This window comes from Enhydra lutris, unplaced genomic scaffold (genome assembly GCF_002288905.1).
Source record: "Enhydra lutris kenyoni isolate GAN:26980312 unplaced genomic scaffold, ASM228890v2 scaffoldscaffold13, whole genome shotgun sequence".
NCBI lineage: Eukaryota > Metazoa > Chordata > Mammalia > Carnivora > Mustelidae > Enhydra > Enhydra lutris.
In genome coordinates, this window is record NW_019154097.1 from 37,673,666 (window position 1) to 37,687,662 (window position 13,997).

The 13,997-nt window shown below is 62.1% G+C and overlaps 3 protein-coding genes across 4 annotated transcripts in view; 1 reads left to right on the plus strand and 2 right to left on the minus strand.

The window, feature by feature from the left end:
- Positions 1-319, minus strand: part of LOC111145942 (mitochondrial ribosomal protein S2) — a 5,517-nt gene extending 5,198 nt beyond the window's left edge. The window contains exon 1 of the mRNA XM_022501258.1: positions 35-319. Coding sequence (XP_022356966.1) covers positions 35-68 — 34 coding nt within the window. The 5' untranslated portion in view covers positions 69-319. The remainder of the gene's footprint in view (positions 1-34) is intronic.
- A 247-nt stretch (positions 320-566) lies between these two features.
- LOC111146346 (chromosome unknown C9orf116 homolog) lies at positions 567-3,273 on the plus strand. Of its 2 annotated transcripts, none has more exons than XM_022501863.1 (3): positions 567-760; positions 1,607-1,685; positions 2,844-3,273. In XM_022501863.1, the coding sequence occupies exons 1-3, from the start codon at positions 567-569 to the stop codon at positions 3,042-3,044; spliced, it is 474 nt and encodes a 157-aa protein (XP_022357571.1). In that variant the 3' UTR covers positions 3,045-3,273. The 2 variants fall into 2 exon arrangements, with proteins under 2 accessions (XP_022357571.1, XP_022357572.1); XM_022501864.1 differs by having other exon boundaries at positions 2,879-3,273.
- Positions 3,274-6,009: 2,736 nt separating this feature from the next.
- LOC111146391 (protein phosphatase 1 regulatory subunit 26) lies at positions 6,010-13,758 on the minus strand. The gene is made up of 2 exons (XM_022501923.1): positions 13,547-13,758; positions 6,010-11,584 (listed from the first exon to the last, which is right to left on the minus strand). Exon 2 carries the CDS (start codon positions 11,065-11,067, stop codon positions 7,543-7,545), a length of 3,525 nt encoding a protein of 1,174 aa, XP_022357631.1. The 5' UTR covers positions 11,068-11,584; positions 13,547-13,758; the 3' UTR covers positions 6,010-7,542.
- Between the last annotated feature and the right edge of the window lie 239 nt (positions 13,759-13,997).

Consider the following 13,997-nt stretch of genomic DNA (forward strand, 5'->3'; position numbering starts at 1 on the left):
CCCGCCCGCGCCCGCGGGGCCCGCGCGCACTCACCTGCGCCGAGCAGCCGGGGCACGGCGGACGCCATGGCGCGGAGGGCAGGACGGGCCGGGACGCGCCTCCCGCCGCCGCCACCGCTCCCCGGCTGCTCCGCGCAGCGCCGCCTGCCGTCCCGGAGGAGCCCCTGCAGCTGGGCCGCGCGCCGGCTCCCTCGCCCTCCGCACCTCCGGACAGTCCGGCACCGCCTGCCGCTGCCCCAGGGAGCGTCCCGTGGGACGGGGCGCGCCCGGAGTCCGCATGAAGACTCCGGGCCGGGGACACGACGTCTGGGCCCGCGGCGCCCAGGCGCGCAGTGAGCGGCCACGCGGAGCTGGCGCTGGGCAGTTCGCTGGTGAAGCGCGAGGCCCGGGGCCCCCCTGCAGGGAGGGGACGGCAAGGAACGCGGGCGTCGCCCCCACCCCCCACCGCTTCCGGGCGCGGCGCCTTTAAGGCCGGGCCGCCGGGGTCACGTGACCCCGCCGTCGCCTGGCAACGGGACGCCGCGCGGCCTCCCGCGGTCTTCCGCCGCAGCCCCGAGCGCAGGCGCATGGCCCAGGCGGGCCCTCGAGCGTGCGCGGCGGCAGCGGAGCCCCCGGCCCCAGTACCCCCGGCCCCCCCGGCCCCCCCGGCCTCCCCGGCCCCCGCCCCCCCCGCGCTCCCGCAGAGGACCAGCGACTGCTACCGCGTGGACGACGACCTGCCGGCCAGGTTCAACAACCCGGCGTGGTTTCGGGGCTACGGGTGAGGACGGGGTCCCGTCAGGGGCCGCCTGACCTCGCAGGGGCTCGGGCGGAGGCTCCGCTCGCCAGGCCTGGACGCGGGCGTCCCCAGGTCCCTAGCCTGTCCTGGAGCCCAAGTCAAAGGGGGGTCAGCCGTTAGCACCCAGTGAGTGAGAAAGTGCCCGAAGCTGCGGGCGCCCCAGCGGGGTCGGGGTGGGGGCTCCCAAGGGCAAGGGTGGCCAGGAAGCCCCGCACCCCGCTACTGGGCCCAGCCCCGCGCTTTTGTGCGGGGATAAGCCTCGGTCCTCTAGGTCGCCTGGAGCCTCTGCGGAATGGGAATCGGCGACCCCCCACTGTCCCCTGCAGATCTCAGACCGCACAGCGGGGAACCCGTCACCGCCCTGCCGTCCCGCACCCAGTCCCCTCTGCAGCGTGGGCGCGAGGCCCCCTCCTCATCCTTGTTTCCCGAGAGAGGCCGCTGGGGCACGGAAGGACAGCGTTTGCCCAAGGTCCGGTGGCCCAAGGCAGAGCTGACCTGGGAAAAACAGCCTCTCCGTTAAACTCTGTGGGCATGAGAGACCGTGGGCGTGTTCCCCCAGACGCTCAGAAGTGGAGGGTCGAAGGAGAAGGGTCGAAAGGTCGGGGGCTGCGTTTTCCTTCCGGGAGGTCTTTGGGACTTTGCCCCCCTTGGGGAAGAGCTGGGGTGGCCTCGAGCAGGGGAGGCTGAGCCGAGCCCCACGGGAGCCCACCTGCACAGCCGCATGGCCACCCTGGGGCCTTCCCAGCAGAGCTCTGCAACCAGACGTTCTAAGGCTGCGGTCTGGGCGTCCTTAGAGTAACTGAAAACAGGCTGTTTCTCACTCGCCAGGACCCAGAAGGCCATCTCAGTGTACAGGACCAGTAACGGTGCCTACGGGAGCAGAGCCCCCACTGTGCACGAGATGCCGGTAAGTGGGAAGCCTGTGGGTCCTCCGAGCCTCTCTGGGAGGAGGCTGCCCCCCCCCCCCCGGATTCCTGGGGAGGGCAACACACCCTGAGGGGGTGGTGGGGAGGGGCCCCAAGTCCCAGCATCCCAAAGCGGGAGGGGGCACATCCGATCCTTCCCGAACAGGGCAGAGGAGAAATAAGTGAGAGAGCAACTTCGGCAGTGAAAGCTTTTACCGATCAAAAAGGTGTGTGCGGACTGGTGAAGCTGTCCCAGGAGACTGGCCCCGGTCACACGCGGACTGGTCAAGCCGTCCCAGGAGACTGGCCCCGGTCACACTCAGACTGGTGAAGCCGTCCCGGGAGACTGGCCCCGGTCACACGCAGGCACCACGACCTCTGGCACCTTAGGGCAGTGAGTTCTGAGGCCAAGAAGAGAACAGCTGCTTTCTTTCTGGAATAATACTTGATTTTAATTAACCTGTCACCTTAAGAGGCAGTACCGGCCCATATCCCTGGTTGCACAAGCGCAAGGCACATGGGTGGACATGGGGACCTGTGCACCTTTGTGGACTCCCCACCCCCCTTTTTGAGGTCGACTTCACAGTCTGGAGATCTAGAACCCCCTTCTAAAGTCCTCCTGATGCCCCTCTTGGGCCAGGTGGAGGGCCAGCAGACGTGCACGGGCAGCCCTGGATACCCAGGACAGTAGCGACTCCCATTTTGGGGCCTCACTCCACAAGGGCATTGTCTCCCCACTCCCCTGGGCTGGTGCGGTAGGGGCATCAGAGACGTTTTAAAGCCTTAAAGGGATTCGACCCTGCAGTCAGGGTTGAGACTCACGGATGGCTCTTACAGAAGAGAACACTGAAGTTCAGAGAGGTCTGGTCACTTCTCCGGTTGGTAGGAGCAGGACCCCGGGGGTCACGTGGGGCAGACCATCCTTCTGTCCGCCCAGGGGGAACACAGGCACTGTCAATGATTATTCCCAGACCTCGGGTATAAACCAGGATGGTCCGGGGCGAACTAGGCCATCCCCCTCATCCTGGCTTCTCTGCTTCCTAGGAACCGAGATGACATTTTCTTGCAGATTCTTACTTTTCTTCCAGAAATGCCTGTCGGCTGACTACTCAGGGACATTCCAACACCCCATTAATCCGAGTGTCCCTTTTCACTTACAGAAAGTATTTTATCCAAATTCGAATAAATTTTCCAGACAACTTGCAGCTGGTGGGATGTTCCGGAACAATACCTTCAACGTCTCCATGGAGAAGAGCATTGTGACGGGTCCCGACAACTACATCACCCCCTACGACCGGTTCAACTTCCACCCCAGTTACAACGTCAGCAAGCCGTCCATCTGTGACTGGCCGGCCTCCTGACCCCGGCGGGGCGTCTGAAGTGTCACCCTGCTCTCTCATCATCTGCCCAGTTGTAGGACAGACTTCACTGCTTTCACTGAAAACGTTTTTTCTCTTAAGATTAGAAAAACACGCAGACAGGGCTGTCAGGCCCCCTTAGTTCTGTTTTATGTCTAAGTTGGAAAAGATGCTAATGACTTGACTTTTCATTAAAAATGTTGCCACATCCTGAATTCCTGACTCACCGGGAATCAGGGAGCAGGACCGTCGACGTCCTGGACCCCGCGTCGTGGCCTGATGCTGGGAATGTCTGGGTAGCCCTCCCTGTGTCTTTCCTGGGAGCCGTCTTATACTCATGTCAAGTGATGGAGTGGGTTTCGGTTCCAAAGCTCCCTGGCGGAAATCCGCACCAACTCTGGGAGCCACAGCGGGAGGGTTGGGTGCCCCGCTCGGGGGCCTAGGGCGAGGACAGAGGCTGCGTGAGGAAGACCCACAGGAGCACCGTCGCTGTCCCTGACCCAGGCTGGCCAGCTTGGAGTCCTGGCGAACGCCCCGCAGCCACTGAGGGGCAGGCTTGGGAGGCCAGATCTGTGGAGGCGGTGATGTGTACGTGGGACTTCTCTCTGGGGGTTCACTTTCAGTTTTCAGTACAAAGTTAAAAAACTAGCAGGCAGGGAATGACACACTTCTCTCTGTAGTTCCTGATCCACGTTTGCTAGGATGTACAGAGCGGGTTCTCCAGGAGGAGAGTTTTTCTGGGCCGGTGTCTTATCTTTCAGACCCCGCTCCCCACCTTCCTTCCTGAGAGTACGGTGTGTTTGTTGTGGGAAGCCTGGGAAGCACGGGCTCCTGGCGATGTCATTGTTCCCTACCACGGATTACAACCCAGCCACGAAAATTTTTGTCCCATGAAAGTGGGAAGAGATTAAAACTCGTGCTTGCTTATTTCTTCATTAAAAAGTTTTTATTATTAATATGCAAAAGTAAACATTTCGGCAATACTCTTAATGTCCAATTTGGGATGGAAATATTTTCCACAGAAAATCAAACACTCTTTTTTTAAAAAAACATTTTATTAATTTTTTGACAGAGAGAGACACAGTGAGAGAGGGAACACAAGCAGGGGGAGTTGGGAGAGGGAGAAGCAGGCTTCCCGCCGACCAGGGAGCCCGATGCGGGACTCAATCCCCGGACCCCTGCTAAGGAGGTAAAGCCCGATTCTGGTGTCCTTAACGGGATCCTCTACATAGAACAAGGGTATGGAAAACAGAAGTACCTTTGATAGAACATCTATGCCTGTCTTCCCGAAGAACCAGGAGCGTCTCCAGCTCAGGCTCCCGGCGTCTGGGTCCTGCGGCCGGGGCAGTGGCCCTGCTCCCGTCTGCCCACTAGGGTTTTGGAGGATTTTGACATCATCACTTGGGGCGAGCCCCAGCCCTGCAGCCCCTGGGTTGGAGCCCACCTGGGGTGTGCCCAGGCAGGTGCGGCTGCGGGCTTTGGACCCTGGCCATTTTAGCACGTTTTCTGCCTGGAATCTTGATGCGTGAGCGGGGAGAAGGGTATGTGGGTGGGCGGGCTCATGGAGGGTAGCAGGAAGGCGCCCTGGGTTCCCAGTCAGCTTGACCCCCCGGGGGTGCTGTGGGGGGAGGGACCCCTCCACTCTCTGATGTGGGTCCTGACGTCTCGAAGTTCTCGCCGTGGTCAGAACAGTTAGCAGAGCGGGGGGCGCAGCATCTGCGGACAGCATGGCCAGGAGAGGTGGTCTTCACCCCCGAGGACACCTGGCCGTGTGGGGCCGATTTTTCCCACCATGAGATGAAACCCTGAGAAACAGGGCTTCCGAAGACCTCACTGACTGGTCCCTCGGTGCGGCCGTGTGTGGGTGGAAACGGCGACTCGGGACACCGGACGCGTGTTCGCACGGACGCTGTAGACGTGTCCCCAGCGGCTTTCCGCCTTTCAGTTAAAGTCACTCGGAATAAGCGGTTCCAAACAGATAGGAAATTTGTCAACACCGGGGAGCACCTCTCTGTCGAGAGCACGGAGAAGCAGAAGCCCCACGGATCCTGCAAATAAACTGTTCCCCGCTCCCAGTCGGCCTCGCCCAGAGCAGCCGCGGCTGTGGTTTGCAGACGTCAACGGTGGGGGCCTTCGGCAGGCCCTTCAATTCATGTGGAGGGACGGGGAATCAAGGTGCAGTGACTTTCCTGTCTTTACAGGGGTGCGTACGGGGCTAGCAACTTAAAGGCCTGGATCCCCAGGGCAGGTGTGCCTCAGCTTGGGAAAACCTGCTGACAAGTCAGATTCGGCGCCTCGGCAGGTGCGGGCCGCGGGCATCCCACCGAACCGACAGCCCCCCCCCCCGCCTCCCAGACACCTGTGCCCATTCTTTCCGGAAAGATGCAGTGAGTCCCAGGATGCCCTATGGGAAAATCAGGCCTTTCCCCTTCTTTACATTAAATGAAGGAACCCCGTAGCCCCGGACTCACAGACTACTCCTTCCCGGAGACGGGAGGGGGCGGCTTCCCAAGGATCAGTTTGACTTGGTAAGACATCATCTCTCCAACTGCGTGGGAGGGCGGGCCCCTGGGGTCGGGAGCTGCAGCTCCCCGGACTCTGCTAATTCGCTGTGGTGCCAGGCTCCACTCGCTCCCCCCACCGCAGCCCTCCTTCCAGACAGGCTGAGGGACGCCTCTGGGCTGGCCCCAGCATGCGCCAGAGGTGAGCTGGGGTGGGGGCACAGAAGCAGGAGGGTGACGGGGGTCCCGGGGATGGGCCCGCACTGCCCAGGAACTACGTAGCATGGGGGTTGGCCCCGTGGGGGTCACGGGAACCCGGGAGGCAGGAAGGAGGCAACTGCAAAGGGAGCCGGGTCTGGGGGAGACCCAGCAGGGGCGAGGGGTGCCCAGGGCTAAATGCACAGGTGGGCCCCCTTGACATCACCCCACAAAGGCCAGTCCAGGGAAGACAAGCTTTGAAAGCCGATTCGTGAGCAGTGTTTGATTTATTAGCGTTTTTAAAAATCCGGTTCTTATGTACAAAACAAGCTGATTTTTGTTTTCAAGTGTGAAGACCACTCTTTAAAAATTAAACTTAAAGCATAGATTACACGAATTGAACTGTTTTCCCCCGGAAGCACCTAAGTGAGTAAGAACCGGACGGGCGCTGGCAAAGGCGCCCGCACGCGTCCTGGGCAGCTGCGGCGTGGGTGCGGGAGTGCCGTGTGGCTAAATCCCGGAAAATTCACTCGCGTGTTCAACGCCGGCTAAACTGAGCTGCAAAGTCAACCTTGCTCTGAGTCCAGCACAGCCAAACGGCAGTGGAGAGCCGTGAAGACTGGGGTCACTGCCGGAAGTCTGCTGGACTGCCGCACGGCACCGCCGTGACCGCTGAGCGCCCACCCCGTGGGTTGCCTCTGAGCAGAAGGCATGGGGAGCCCCGCTCCTCTCCACCCGGCAAGGCCCCACAGCTCAGCTCAAACACACCTTGAGGCCGGGCGCCCCGCCCGTGACCATGCACCGTGTGGGGCCAGGCCCTGGTCCTGCCTGGGGAAGGCAGGCCCTGGGAAAGCCACCAGGCGTGTCTGCTGGGTGGTGTGAGCCCACCTTGATGAGGCCCCGATCCCGGGAGGGTGCAGGGCCTTGTGCCGGGCGCTTGCAGCGTTGGGGACCAGAACCGGCCAAGTGGCTCAAGCCTTGTGTGTTCCAGTGCCTGGGCCAAGAGGAGGACATTGAGAACACACAGGTTGTCTGTTACCCTTCGGATCTGTGACTAAGACTGGAGAACAGTGGCTCCCATAAAAAAGAGCTTTATTGAGCCGCTAGAATCACACAGGGGTCGCACGGGGCTGGGTGTGAAACACCACGGGCTCAGGTGTGGACCTCGTGTGCCACCGAGGCCTCCCGTGGCATTTCCACATGCAACAGGGGACGGCCAGTCGTGCGCTCGCTGGCCTTTGTGCTTTGAGATGTTTTCCAATTGAGGCCACAAGTGTAGAGTCCGGAGGCCTCACTCTGGCCTCGTGGGCCCAGGGGCCTTTATGTTAAATTGCTGTCCAGCAGCTTCCCAGCGGAGACTTCTGTGGGTGCCTTTGTGACTCTCAGGGCGGGCCGGTGGCGACTGCTACCTTCCCCGGGCGCAGCCAGCCCTTCCCAGCCGCAACTGCCCTGAACTATCAGAGTCAGATCACGTCACCCCTGGCTACGATGGTCCCATGTCCACTCGTCTCACGCTCGCCTGGACACCATGGAAAGCCGCGGCGAGGCCCGCCCTACAAAATCGAACAACGGTTAACTTCCAAAAATATTTTTTACAGCACTTTAAATAATTTACAAAAAAGCTACAAAAATCATATATTCCAGGACACATCCGTTAAATAACACCATCGCTCCCAGTGCACGGAGTATATACAGGGCGGCGCAGAGCGGCCTCTGTGTTCTGTCCCGGGGTGGGGAGTGTCACGCACACGCAGGGGCACAAGCGGGTCTGCTTCCCAGGAAGACGGAGCCCGCGAGCGGCCTCATGGCTGGAGGGCTTTGCCCTTTGCCCCCGAGCCACCGCCCTCCTCCACGGAGGTGTCACTGAGCTCGCTGGAGTCACTCCCCAAGGCCTCCTGGGCCTCACTGCCTCCACCGGTGGCCCCCCGCCTGTACCGCAGGTCTAGAACGTCCTCCTCGGAGCCCGAGTTCCTCCTGGCGTGCAGACCGCACGCCGCCTGGGACTTCCGGCCAGGCCAGTGTCCCCCCTCTTTCTTTGTGAGCAGGGGTGCGCTTCCAAACACGGGGCTGTGGCCGGCTGGGGTCTCCCTGAAGGCTGAGAAGGCCGGGCCCTGCAGGGGCAGACTCAGGGGTGGGCTGAAGACGCCGGCCTGCTTGTCGCCCCAGGAGACGCTCTTTCCAAAGTGGAACAGCTGTGTGGACAGCAGCGATGAGAAGCCCGTGAAGGGCAGGCCTTTCTTGGAGTCCTGGCCCTCCGGCCCCTGCTCTCTCTGGCCGCCGAGGCCCCCTCTCCACACAGCCTCTCTGCCTTCTGGGCTCAGCGCCCACGTGCTCTGCAGCCGACTCTGGTGGGCGAAGTTGGCCCACGGGAGGGCGAGGCTGGCCTGCGGGCTCCCTAGCCCATCTGCTCCCGGCTTCTGAGTCCGTGGGCTCTGGCCCTGGGTCGTCACAGCAAAGGCCATACCGGGGCTTTCTGCCCGGGGGCCCACTTCAGCTCGAGCAGGCAGCGAGCCAAGAGCACGTTCCCTGGCACGCTCGGTCCCTCTCGGGCTCTGATCTTTGTGGGTGCAAACCAGTCTCCGACCAGCAGCCGACCCTTTGGCAGACAGGGCCCCCGCCATGCTGGTGTGCCTGGCCACGGCTCTGGGGAGGCAGGCCTGCTCTGTTCGGGGGCCGCTCCTCCCGCCCGGAAGGAAGGCTCTGCCCGCACCCCCCGGGCCTCCGGCCCGTTGAGGACCGCCCCTGCCCCGCTGGCTCCGCGTGCACACACCGGGATGAGGGGTCAGGGTGGGCACCGGCCCCTTCCGGCACGGCAGCTCTGGCCTAGGCACGCTCCCCATCCCTGGGGCGGCTGGGCCCCCTCCTGGGGCTTCCGAGCTGTTCCCGGACTCCTTGGCCTTTTCGGCCAAGAACCTCCTGATCTCTAGCTCGATGCTGTCATCGCTGTCCACAGAGCTGCTGTCCTCGGGCGGGGGCTGAGGGCCGGCGGCTGCACCGTGAAGTTCGCAGGGGGTGGCTTCACAGAAGAACAGATTCCCTTCAGACGCCCTTCTCCGGAGCGGGAGGGCCGGGGCCACATCGCCGGGGCCTGCGCCGTCTGCTCTGGTTCTCTCCGGGTCTCTGCAGGAGATGCTCAGAGCCTTTTTCCCCAGGTTCTCCCTGTTGTCTTTTTTGGGCTTCGAGAGGCAGCTTTTCAACAGATGGGGGCTTCTGTCCGTCCAGTCTCTCCGCAAGCCACCGAGTTTATGCAAGAACTGGGGCTCGGTGGTGCTGAACCTGACCTTCCTCTTGCGTGTGGCCCTGGGGTCCCTCCACCTCTTCTTGAGCCTCCGCCTGGACCGCAGGAGGTCCTTGATGGCGGAGTCCAGGTCCTCATCACTGTCCAGGGAGCTGCTCTTGTCCTCAGAGCTGCCCCGCTCACCAGCGCTCGGCGCTGGGGCCATGTTCCCATGGCCGGGCCACACGCTGCCCCCGGGGCCACTGTGCTGGTCGCCCACCTCACGGGGCCTGCGGGGGATGGGCTGGCCCTTGGTCTGGCCTTCTGCCCTGGGGGCCTGGCCAGGCTGTGCGCTCGCTGGGCTGTGGTCAGGATCCCGGGCGCCCTCCTGCACCATCTCTCTCGCTTTCTTGGGTGTGGACAGTGGCCTGGCGTGGCTGCCTCCTCTGCGTTTCCTTTTGCAGCTCAGCGACAGGTCCAGCGTTTTAGAGCTGGGGACCCTAGGGCCAGGTGGCGGTGCTGGGCTCAGAGTGGTCTGCGGGCAGCTCTCCGCTCGGGCCAGCCAAGCTCCTGACTGTGCCTTCAGAGCCAGGAACGTCCGGATTTCCTGCTCTATGCTGTCATTGCTGTCCACGGAGCTGCTGTCCCCATCGCAGCGGGAGGGCACGGTCAGGGGGCAGGAGAGTGGGCCGGTGGGCAGGGGTCTCTCACTGCCCACTGCAGGGGCCGGCAGGATGGTTTTGGAAATGTCCAAAATTGCTTCGGCACACATCAGCTCAGCGGACGTATCTGCCCGGCATGGCGGCCGTTCCGCAAGCTCGTTTTCAGCAGCTCTGGGATCTCTGGGTGGCTTGGAGGGGTGGGCAGGGTCAGGGCCACCTGGGCTGAGGTCCACGGCCTTCGGGGCTGTGGGCTTCCTCCTGCCGGGTGTTTTCCTGCGGGTTTCAGGCAAGGTACCTTTGGTGGCATGGCCTGTGCTGCGCGAGGGAGGGTCGGGCTCCCTCCCCTCCCCACCCAGCATTCTCTGCAGCGGGTCTCCGCCCGCCTCCTTCCTCTTCTCCAGCTGGTACAGCTGGATGGCCTCCTCAATGCCATCATCGCTGCTGGAGCCAGACGCCTTGGACACCAGGGCTGTGCTCTTGGCTCGCGTGGCCCTCCGCCCAGGGCCAGCACTCCTCCTGACCGCGCCTTTACTCTGCGCTGCTTCTGCAGGGCGGGGGTCCACGCTCTCTGGCTCGGCAGTGGCCTTGGACCTGAGGCCTCGGGGCCGCGCGCTCACCTTGGCTAGCCTGGGAGGTTTCCGGAAGAGAAAGTCCTTGCAGGCTCCCATCACTTCCTGCTGATGCGTCTTGACTGTCGGCTCTTTGCCGGATCTAAATGCTGATCTGACCGCATTATAGCTCAGGTCTGGTTTCGCGTCCACAGAAACCTCACATCTTGGGGTCTCGTGTTGCCTTTTCTCGTTCAGAAACTGTTCGATCTCTGCCTGGATGCTCTGCTCAAAGGAGTCGTCGCTGCTAACGCTAACCGGGGAGGTGGAGCCCCGGTCTCGGCCGGCTCCCGCGCGGCTGCCAGGGGTGCCTCCTGGGCTGGGTGCCAACTTCGGGGGACACGGGGCCATCAGGGTGCTACTCAGAGGAACTTCTGGTTTGGACCGCCTGCCCCCCTCCGTGGCCCCAGGCAGCTGGGCGGCCCCGCTCTTGGCCTTCAGGTACTCCTGGATCGCTTCCTCGATGTCCCGGTCCACGGAGTCGTCGCTGTCCGAATCCAGCACCAAGGGGCCAAAGTCTGCGGCTTCCTCCTCCCTCGAAGGGACAAAATCAGTGCTGAGACCACAGGCAGTAAACGCGGGGGTGGCGGCCAGCCTGGCGTCCTGGCCTTTCTCTGCTCTCTGGCTCCTGTGCACGGCAAGCTCATCGCTCATGCCCAGAGCAGCCTGGTCGCCCTGGAGCGCGCTGATGACCATCTGCACTTGGGCACTCACCGAAGCCCTTGAGACGCCCTCCTTCGGCTCCGAGAAGCACCCAGGAAACCTAAAGCTTCCTGGAGTGCCGAAGGCCTCCCATTTGGACTGGAGAGCGACCACAGGAGGGGCGTTCATGAGAAACATTCTAGCAGACAGGGAGGGGCGTGCGGAGTGGTGGGTCTTTATTTTTCTGCCCCTTTCACATCCTGGATGGAAAGAAAGGATGCTGGCAGGATGCCATTCTGCTGGGCCACGCGGCCATGGGGGACTGCCTGCCGGGCCAGAGTCCAGAGGGCCAGGTCAGAGGCTGACACCAGGCGAGCTGGGGGCGCCGGGCGGGTCACTCATGCTTCCTGGCCTTGCTGTGCTCTGCGGCAGGGGGAGGCCGGCTACGGAGACTGAGTGCTGGACTGCTCTGAGCCACGGGCACCGTGTTCACACAGGACCGCACGCCAGCGTCCCCTCCAGGCCCACGCTCCTGCTCCCGCCGTCCATCTTCTCTGTAAGGGAAATGGGGTCTGGTCACAGCCGAGGCCGTTGGGAGGCGCCACGCGATCAGGTCCGCACGTGCTTCTCCTCGGGTCACGAAGAAGGGCTACGAGGCTCTAAGCGTAGGGGGACTTCGCGGGGTCGTTTCATTCTTGATGCGACAAACAAGCTCCTGAAACAGAAAGTGACGTGAGGTGAGCCATTAAGAAACGATTTCCCCGAACGTCCCAAATCAGTCATGTTCAAGCCTTTTTATTTAAAAATGTCAGACGCGCATCTGTCGGGCAGTCTCACGGCCCGGACTGCTGTGTCTAGCTAATCAGCAGAGAAGCAGCCCCGGACACTGTCCTGTGCCCTTTTCCATCCTGTCTGGGTACTCCGGGCCCCGCATCTCAGGCCGAAGGTAGCTTTGGGCTGGTCTTGGGAACAATGTCAAGGCCTGCTCGCACACAGCCTTTCCGTTAGAGGTCAGGGACCGCCGCTGCAGAGGGGAGCGCTGCGTGCTCGGTGAAGGGTCACGTAGAAAGTGTGACGCGTCACATAACCATTCCTTCCTAACCTGTTGCTCCTGCCTCTCCTGACCACCCGCACCCCCTCCCCAAAATGGGAACGTGGAGCACACGGGATGCCAGAGACCAGCTCTGAAGCACCTGCAGGCACAGGGAAACGACCACGACCCCATAACGTGCCAGGCTGGGCTGTCACCACCCTTGCAACCTCACCGGGCGGGCTGGAGCGGGCCTGCCTACTGGCTTTGCTTTCGACACGGGCCCTCCTCCGCCGGGAGCTTCTGTCCCGACAAGCACATCATCTTGTATCTACACACTCGGTCCTTCCTGAGACAGCGTGGCCGGCCACCTGGGCACAGACATGCCCACTCAGGTGCCACCAGCGATTAACCAGAGGGCACCGTGAATCCAGAAGCCCTTTGCTACTGTGGATTCAGGCCCAAAGAGTGAAACTGTCATGTAAAAGCATTTATTGCAATTCCTTGAAATTCTCAAGGCCACTTTTAGGGAGACGACATCGCAGCCAACGTTTGCAAAGCATTTCAGGGATTTTGTCGTCTTCATTCTCCCTACCCCCCAGCATCCTTTGCCCACTTTTGAAATAGACTTTGGACTGCCACGGTAAAGAAAACCAGAATCATCTGCTACGGAGGCTGAAGGTTCAGCTAGTAAAGGTTTTTTTTTTTTTTTGAAAGAAAGAGCATGAATTTAAGGGTTTGAAATTCAAGTTCGGAAAAACTTAATCCTCAGACCAAAGACTGTTAATAGCCGCGAATTCACAACTATCCGGTGCCCGCCCACTGTCACACTCAGGGTCCCACTGCGGCCCACCGCCTTTCCTGGGACGTCACCCTCTGGGGAGGTTCCCCATTCACAGAGCAGTGGGGACGACAAGGGTCAGGAGAGGGTCTCTGCACTGGCCCGGGGGACCTGTGCCCACACTGCTCGCTCATTGTTCGAGCTGCCTTGGCAGAATGACCGAGATTCCGAGATGTTCGCGTCGGCCTCGGTCTGTGAAGTCTTAAAGGAGAATGTTAACTCCTTAAGTCGCAATAATACGACCTTAAAAAAACTGGCCGGGGGATGAACGGAAAGGCGCTGGGCTGCTGCAAGTTCTATACTAGGCAGCAAAGCCGTGGGGTGGGAGGGGCGAGAAGGCTGGTCTCTACCAACCATGTTCCCCACACTCCCCCAGGGCTCCCGGTGAGCAAAGTTCTGAATTGTCAAATCCCCTCCTGCAAGACTGAGGTGAAAAATTCAGAGGGAATCTCCAGCGACAGCTTGTGGCTTTAAAACAATCAACTACGTAAGATGAATCATTATGAAAAACTCCCCAAAACTATACTTGGAGAGAACCGTGAGCTGCGGCTGGGGGCTCCAGCTTTGTCAAAGGGCCGCCCTGTACCCCCAAAGCCCCGAGCCAGGTGTGCACGGAGGCTGTGGGGGCACCCAGCCCTGCACCCCAAAGCCTGGTGGTGCCGACGTTGAAAAAGCAGCGGAGGGCACCCGGAGACCTTCTGAGTCTCCACACCAAACCCCAGGGAGGACCGACTCTTGCTTGGGCTCGTCACCCGCACAGGCTGGATCCCTGCACCGAATGTCCCCAGATGCATCTCTCGGCTCACCAAAAAGCGGTTCAGCTCCTGGTCTTTCCTCTCGGGTGGCAGCTTCCCCACCCCTGGGTGCGGGAGAGAGGACGGGCAGGGTGCCAGGCCCCAAGGGAGGGCCAGAGCCCGAAGTGGGCGTGGGCTTGCCGGGAGGTGAGGCTCTACGGGGTCGCCTCGACCCCTCCCCGGGTGAAGCTACCAGGCCTCCGCTTGTGACTGGGGGCGCGGGGCGGGGTGTGGGGGTGGAGACCTCCCTGCCGGCCCGGCCCCCTCACGCCCCAGCCCCCGGGCGCCCGGCCAGGTGCGCTCGAGCACCTCCCGCGGGGCGGGGCCGGCCTGCGCCCGGGTCTGTGCCGGGGATGCGCGGGGACCCGGGCGCCGGGGGCCGCAGGGGCCAGGGGCCGGCCGGGGCCCCGCGACCCTCCCGGAAGCCGCGGCCCGGCGCGGGGCGGAGCCGCCTTTCCGCCGG